The sequence below is a fragment of the Trachymyrmex septentrionalis genome, unplaced genomic scaffold, assembly GCF_001594115.1.
Source record: "Trachymyrmex septentrionalis isolate Tsep2-gDNA-1 unplaced genomic scaffold, Tsep1.0 scaffold8, whole genome shotgun sequence".
Lineage (NCBI taxonomy): Eukaryota > Metazoa > Arthropoda > Insecta > Hymenoptera > Formicidae > Trachymyrmex > Trachymyrmex septentrionalis.
Genome location: NW_017305987.1, coordinates 3,686,447 through 3,694,366, shown reverse-complemented (window position 1 = coordinate 3,694,366; position 7,920 = coordinate 3,686,447). Strand labels below are relative to the sequence as shown.

The 7,920-nt window shown below is 35.1% G+C and overlaps 1 protein-coding gene across 1 annotated transcript in view; it reads right to left on the bottom strand.

Moving 5' to 3' along the window:
- LOC108754496 (filamin-C) overlaps positions 1-7,920 on the bottom strand; it is a 51,832-nt gene that overhangs the window by 35,751 nt on the left and 8,161 nt on the right. Inside the window, exons 3-10 of the mRNA XM_018496828.1 lie at positions 4,700-4,824; positions 4,191-4,321; positions 2,622-2,835; positions 2,423-2,540; positions 1,638-1,825; positions 1,292-1,447; positions 607-748; positions 333-538 (exon numbers count right to left, since the gene is read on the bottom strand). Of these exons, the coding sequence (XP_018352330.1) occupies positions 333-538; positions 607-748; positions 1,292-1,447; positions 1,638-1,825; positions 2,423-2,540; positions 2,622-2,835; positions 4,191-4,321; positions 4,700-4,824 (1,280 nt within the window). The remainder of the gene's footprint in view (positions 1-332; positions 539-606; positions 749-1,291; positions 1,448-1,637; positions 1,826-2,422; positions 2,541-2,621; positions 2,836-4,190; positions 4,322-4,699; positions 4,825-7,920) is intronic.

Sequence of the window (7,920 nt, the reverse complement as noted above, 5' to 3'; positions counted from 1 at the left end):
TATATATAATACCTAATGCATAAATTTTTATTTGCTACGTTTATGACATATTGAAGAGAATTTTCACATGAAATTACAAAATTTTTATGTGAAATTTTTACGCATGGTTAATTTTACTTTACGAATTCTAATCGCAAAATTTTAGAAAGTATAACTAAATAAAAAAAAAAGTATAACTTCATAAATAATATCAACATGATAAAACTGGTTCTGCCTATAAATTATTAATTACGAGTTGATTATATAAACTGCGTGCCAGATGTATAAAGTGGAGGATATAGAGGATAAAAAATTCATCTCTATTTACAAACAACGTTAATATATCATTTTACCTTGATTCCATTAGGATCGAACACGAAGCAAGTAAAAGGACCGCCTTGTATGTGATTTCCCTTGTGCGTTATCGCGATACTCCATTCTCCCGTCTCGTCAGGTTGAAAGGTCGCTGTGTGCACACCATCGTTTTCTTTAACGGGGCACGGTAGCGATCTTCCGGTTGGAGACCACGCGGTCACGTCGATACCGTCATGACTAGTTCCTGATATAGAATTCCAATATTCTGACTCTGTTCACTGAAAGTCCTTTCGTATTACCGGAAGCACATACCGTAACTGTTGACTAGAACCTCGACGATAGATCCTATAGCGCAAGGATCCATGCCCGGGGATTTGATTTTTGTTAGCGGCGGCAACACCCTAAAGTAATAGGGACATCCGTTCACCAGCTCGCCATCGTTGTACACCATCAGCTGAAAAATAAGAGATGAATTAAAAAATATAGAAGATGGTATTTAATATTTTCCACACAAATATATTTAAAAGAAAATTATTTAAGTAAAAACTATTTAAAAAAATTAAACATAAAAAGGAGAGTTAATGAGAGTGTAACTGGAGCGTTAATTAACTTGATTAAAAATGGTCTTCTTTTATAGTACTTATTATTAATTTATGTTTATAACTAAATATTGTGCATGAAGACCATTTTTACTCAACTTAATTAACGCTTCAATTACTACACCTACACTCTCATTAGCTCTCGTTTCTACTTTTTACTTTTTTTACATTTTCGAGAATCTTTTAGAGCTTTTCTTTATTTTTTTCTTATTTTTAATTATTTAATTTTTGCATTTTGTTTGCAATCTCCTAAGCTTTCTTTAAAGCATGAAGATGGAAAAATTTAAGGATACGAAAATTAAGCGTCTGTAAAAATCCTATAATCAAGCAAAAACATTTTTGTTTTTTTTTTTTTAAATTACACGATATTTTATAATTACGCTGTTTCTTTAACAGACCTTGTGCATGCCCACTTCTGTAGGTACGAAAGTGCCTTTGCCGTGAACTCCGTTCCACGTAAGCCTGCATTCCACGCGTCCGCTGGGACTTATGATTTCGCCGCGCACTTCCCGCACGTTTACATCTTTGGTGAGCATCTCCAGCTTGAAATGTGCCTGCGACCAAATTTAATTTATTTGTCGTCGAAGTAACTGAAGAGATATAAAATTCCGAGAGTATTTTGTTGGATGAACAAGCAGGGATTTCTTGGATAAGGACTGTGGAAGGAACTGCGGCGGTGAAAATTCGTCAACGCTGACTAGTTTCGGTGCGAAGGTGTAATTAACAAACAATGACTTAACCAACCGGCTGTTGCACTCGGGCGGATGTGCTATCGACGTGTACGGTAATCTGTTGACTCGCTTGAGGGCGAGGCTTCACCCACTGAAAGTACGCTGCGTATGCCATCACGCCTAAATGCTCTACATTCTGATCAGCCATGTCCTTCGCTTTCAAGATCGGCTCTACGCCTAACTTCTTGCCGCCGTCGATACCTTACAGAGAACACGTTTGATTAGTTAGTTTATCAAAGAATTTTCTTAAGAATTTATTAGCGTAATATATATAAATAGTACATGTAAATATAAAAGGTGTACCGGACAATTTATATTATCATAATTTATATTTAACGTATTTCTTATATTTTTACAGCAATCACAGTTCTACCTTCACAAATTATTCATTTATTAAATTAAAGAAACAATGCTGTATGGTATCAGTTCGATATACATAAGCTATTCTAAAATAATTATATATTCTTTTAATCACAAATATTAGAACAATTTCAGTTTTTTTCTAATAAAAATTTGACATTAAATATTCTTAAAATGTATTTAATTTTAAAAAATCTCTTTAGTTTTTAGCATTAGATAACACTTTAACTGTCAACTGTGTACATTTAGATACAATTTACATATCAAGTGACACATGTAATATATTATTTTCTGATATATTCTGGTATTTTCTGATATACAAATAATATAAAGTTTTTATCAGAATATACCATTTCTTCATGGAAGCATGCAATAAATTTAGAAAACATTTATATAGTATTTATTAAAATATTGGAAACCAATTTCTGAGAATCTTACCCATTTGCAAATTATGCTCCCATGCGGAGGGGTCGGTGTCGAGTTTCTCAAAGGGTGACGCCGGGCCGCCCAGATTTCTGACGATTCCGCACAGTGCTCGACCATCGTTCCAATCCGTCTGTGAGAGAAGTATAATTGAATATCACTGTGAGGTATTATACCGAGGTACTGTTATGAGGGACGCCTCATCTCCACCCACCGTGAAGTTCCGTATTGAGGTGTGTGATAATTGCGAATTGACCCATCGTAGCGTTGCGTGGAAGCCTGGCGAACCTTCCTTCATAAAGTACGATAAATAGGTCATCCCTGAGAGTTCATCCAGGTAAGGTGACGCCAGATAGTCCGGCTCTAACACCATGGGGATGTCGAACTCACGCTTTGATATCTCCATGGCTTTGCGACAATTGTACACACTGCAAAAGTAAATTAATATTAAAATAATAATACACAATATAAAATTGGCAGTACCACATTATACTTTTATTTGACAATCATAATTGCATCTTCATAAATTATTAATTTATTTTCTATTTTACTAGGCTCTCAAAAATAATTATTTATATAAATAAGTTAAGTATTGTAAAGTGATCATATATTCCTTTAATCGCGATAATTTAACTACAATCATTTCAGTTTTCTTTCTAATAAAAATTTAGCATTAAATATTCTAACAATTTATTTAATTCTTCACATTTTTAGTCTTCAGTTTCATTAAATAACTTCTTAACTCTATATTACTCGTATAGTTCTTTTTAATCTAATTACTCATGTGGAATGTTTCTGACAGTCAAACGTTATATCTTAATTTTCATTGTTCTCTTTGATGATTTACAATTAAATATAGATTGATAATATTTTTTATACATTATTTAGATAAATATAAATGTGAACACTTTTTAATTGTGAAACAATTTGTGCTAAATATAACAATGTGTATAAATAACATTTAGCGAATTTATAAAATTGGAATATTTTGTATCGCGAGCAATGAAGGGTTAACTGTCAACACAACTGTGTACACAGTTTAAATTTTTTTGTAATGGAACATCAGTGACGATTTTATTTTATTTATTTTAAATTATCATTAAGAATTCTTATAATTTCAAGTACACATTGAGAGAAAAGTGTTGAATTTGTTACTATATATAATTGCTTGATAAAGTAAATATGGAGTTCCCATTTTATGTTATCACTGCAATAATGTTAATAATAATACTCGTATATATATTTTCTTGAACATGAAAAGTTACATAAGTTACATAAATTACTATAAATTATAATAATTTCAAATATTAATATAGTAAAATATCAAGATAAAAGATAAATAAAATAACCATTTTTATTCAATAAATGCAATTGCATTTATTGCATTTATTAACAAAATGTTATAATGAATATAACTATTTCTTTAAATTTATTTACTTATTTGTATTAATAATTAAAAAATGTGTTTTATAAAAAACTATAAATTTTAAATCTGTGTAACTATTATTAATAACACGATTATATTTGCATGGTTAAAAAACAACTATATAAATATGTAGTTGTCTCACAAAATGACAACCAATTATAGTTATAAATTACAGAATTATTGTTTTCTCTCAGTGTCGCAAAAGAGAACAATGGTAAATAATATGCAGATACTAAAGCGCTATAATATATTAATAAAGTTAAACATCTCACGAAATCATACATTAAAAAACCAGATGCAATAAAAAAGCTTACAGTTCACTTTTCAGTACACTATTAAGCCATTTATTTATTTTACCTGTCGTTCGGATCGAGCTGGCGCCAATGAGGGAACAGGCCGGGCTTGCAATAATCCAAAAGTGCGCTCAGATACACGCCGGAGTTCCAGTCGGTCGTGAAATTATTGACTCTGCATTCCGGCAAGACAGCCTGAAAACAGAGTCACTCTTAGAAATTAAAAACGCTGCCGTTTAAAGATTATCCATTCACGGATTATTAGCAAGCGATTAAATACGACGATCGCGATACGCGAGGTTTCCAAGGGTCAATTCCGCGCGTATAAATCACAATGCTCGTGCATACGTACGTATAATATATATGTGTAATATTAATACAAATATGTGAGCGTATGCAAACAGCGTCTGTGAATTCTTTCGTAACGGAAACACGTTCTCGCGTAACGCGATATATGTAGACCCGTCGGAAAGGATCGAGCTCGAGGTAAAGTAATATAGCTTCTGCATTTGGTTTACGGCCGCGCGATGCGAGTCGAGGTCGCACTCGGTCGCAATTATATCGCATACTGACCTTGAGCCATGCGAGCATGAGTTTCCTCGGCGGGAACTTGGACTTGCCGATTTGATACCGCACGATTAGCGACCATATCAGGCCGAGGATTAGCTTCAGGTTGCCGTTTACGATGTCCACGTTACCTGGAAGCCCGAAGAAAAGCAGCTTTAGCGGGATTTACGCTGCGTGCACAATGCCGGAGCGGTAAAACCGTCAAGTGGTAGAAATCAATTTGATTTATTGTCGGCCTGAATTTCTTCGCTTTTATCTGGAAAGAACGGTCTGGCCAGCAGGCACGAAGTGATTTAATTTGGGGAATCACATGAAAGAGAAAGAGAAGAACGATCAGAAAAAAAAAAGGAGAAGGCACGCATGCATGTTCACGCGGCATCATTCATCGTAATTGCAGAAGAAAGATTTACGGTGACTTTGGTGAATAAGTTTGAGGATTTAATTCTCTCTGCAATTATAATTTATGTTGATTGATGTTCATATTAAACGTGTCCCACGTGGGATCTACACGTGTTTTAACAAATAATCTTAAAGAAAGATTTTCCATGGATTTTTGGGTTCCATGGAGTCTTAAGAAAATTTCCTTTGGGATTTTTAATTTCATAGATCTGTAAAATTAGAAATTCTTAATTTGTTTGTGATTCTACGGAAAAAATGATTTTATATATTGAAGTGTCTAAATTTAAATAGATATATACAAATCTGAAAATAATTTTGTTAGACCAAATAATGTTATATAGAAAATTCAAGTACATTTTCAGTCCAACAAGAATAGCATTTTAATAAAATCGAACAGAATTTTTAATTATGACAATCGACAATTCTATTTGATCTCACCAAAATGTCATTCTTGTTGGACCTCTTTGTTTAATGAGAACATTTTTCTAGATACACACCAGAACAAACAATCAGATGCTCATATTCGTTGTGTGTCATTTCGATTCGATGTCCATCTTTCTAGCTGCGAGATAAACATGCTGTTATCTCGGTCTCACGAGACGATATCGACTATTTCTTGTACCATCGTGAGCTGAATCATACGATAACAGTTGCCGTGTAATGCACATGATAACGACGACGATGACGATGCTGTGGTTTTTCGCGGCCTCGTAGGCACCGGCGACGCGACGCAGGAAAGGCAACGACCTCGAAAGCTACGATTTGCAAGGTGTGACGCGAAATCAGAAACCGGTGCAACATCTGGAAACAACACGCAGCAGATCGCGGCGACGTGCAAGTTTTCGAATTTCGGCGCGAATCTTCGAAGCAATATTGATTCATAAAGCAACATTGCTGCAACATTTGTAACGTTACTGCAATATTATAGAAACGTTGCAATTTTGCTGCAATATTATTGGAGAATGAACTTGCTACATGTCCCTCTGTCTGCCATGTCGAATTTTGATCGTCAACAACCTGAGTCTTTAAAACTTCAGTACAGATTTTTACAATATTCCTTATAATAGAGAGAAAATTCTGCATACTTATAAAAGCTGTAACAATTGAAGTTTTTACTATCACAAAAGTCGGATTGTATTTTACTTTATATTTTTTACAAATTTAAATTTATCAGAATTCACAATCAAAATATCGACTGTGCTTTTGAAGTCGAACTTGGCTGGCGAAAGGTTAAAATTTAATGAAAAATCGCGGAGGCACACCTTCGCCGGTATTTAAAATAGATAAAAAAAAAAGTAGATCCCGTCTGCGGAGAATCATCGAGGATTAACGACGAAGCGTCTTCGGTTGCGACGTGAACGGTGTCGTGTTTCGCGGCGTCATGCGCGAGATTAAAAGCACCGCTGCAGAAATGCAGATCTCCGGGCGTTGCTGAAAGACAGACAGCTTGCTCAACGATGACCCGCATATTCAAAACGATTACGTTTCCCATCGTCGTGTGCTGACTCATAGGCATACCGGCACTGCACGCTTTTTTTATTGTTACACTGTGGACCGAGGAAAACGCGTTACTCGCTATGGCGTGTGGCAGGTAATGGCCCGGATCGCTGCCGATACTTCCGAGTAGGAAAATCATCCTTGCGTTTTCGCATTCTACAATCTCTCGACGGTGGAAGTCGCGTAATTTTATTGTCAAAAATAAAAACGCAATGAATCCGTAATGACTTCGATCGTCAAGTATCTATTAAATCCCAACAGAACAAGTCACGCGTATTGCGATAAAAAAAAAAAGAACGATTTTGCGAAAGTATTTTAAAATTTAGCTAGACACAAATCTAAAAATAATTTTGTGCTATCAAGATAATTATATAGAAACCGACCAAATTGATTGCTGGAAGGTCCAAACTTTTTGCAGGCATCGCTCATGCTTGAGTTTCCCCACATAATCATTTTGATGGTCCAACAAAATTATTTTCAGATCTGTATCTATATAGTTAAATTTTTAGATACTTCAGCAAATTTGTTCTTTCCATGCGATAACGTCATTTTGAATCTTGATTAAAAAATGACTTTTAATAAACATTTTGGAACGATTTTCGTTGTTATAATAACTTTATATTCTGCTTGGGATTATTTTACATTCCAAAGCGTAGATACGAGCAATCCGAGAAAGAAAACCGAGAAAGCGAGATTAATCGCGAGAATAAAAAATTTCAGAAAGGAGAATTCAGAGAAGTCGAATGAAACTGGTCGAAGGTATCGCAGCGAGATTACGTTCAATGTGAATCGCTCCACGATAATTTGTTCGTACGTGCGCAATCAGGAGCGAACGATATTTTAAGCTATTTTTTCGAAAGTGTTACGCACGGAGAAAAAAAATCGTACGTGAGCAGCGCGTACGGATCAAGGTATGATAAATATACCTAGGTATTTCTTTCCTCTCCCGCGCGAGAAGAGGAAGCGCATTTCCAGCGATTGCTCATTACCTGTGGAATGCGTCGCGGCTCCCTAGTACTTTGATTGCATATTATTATTAATAACGCGTTTCACGCGTGCGCTTTTTTCCCGCATCTTAGCACGCCACGACGAGAGAGAGAGAGAGAGAGAGAGAGAGAGAGAGAGAGAGAGAGAGAGAGATTAGAAAGAGAGAGTTAATGAAAACGGGGGTTTCACCCACGTGGCTTATTATATGTCTTCTTCTGCTGGCGAACAAGTTGCAGTGTATCGAGATTATAAAAAAATTAAACAAATAATATAGAGGCTATATGAAGACGGGAAGAAGGACAAGAGCACATAATCGAATTCATACACTGAAAAAACAGTTTTGT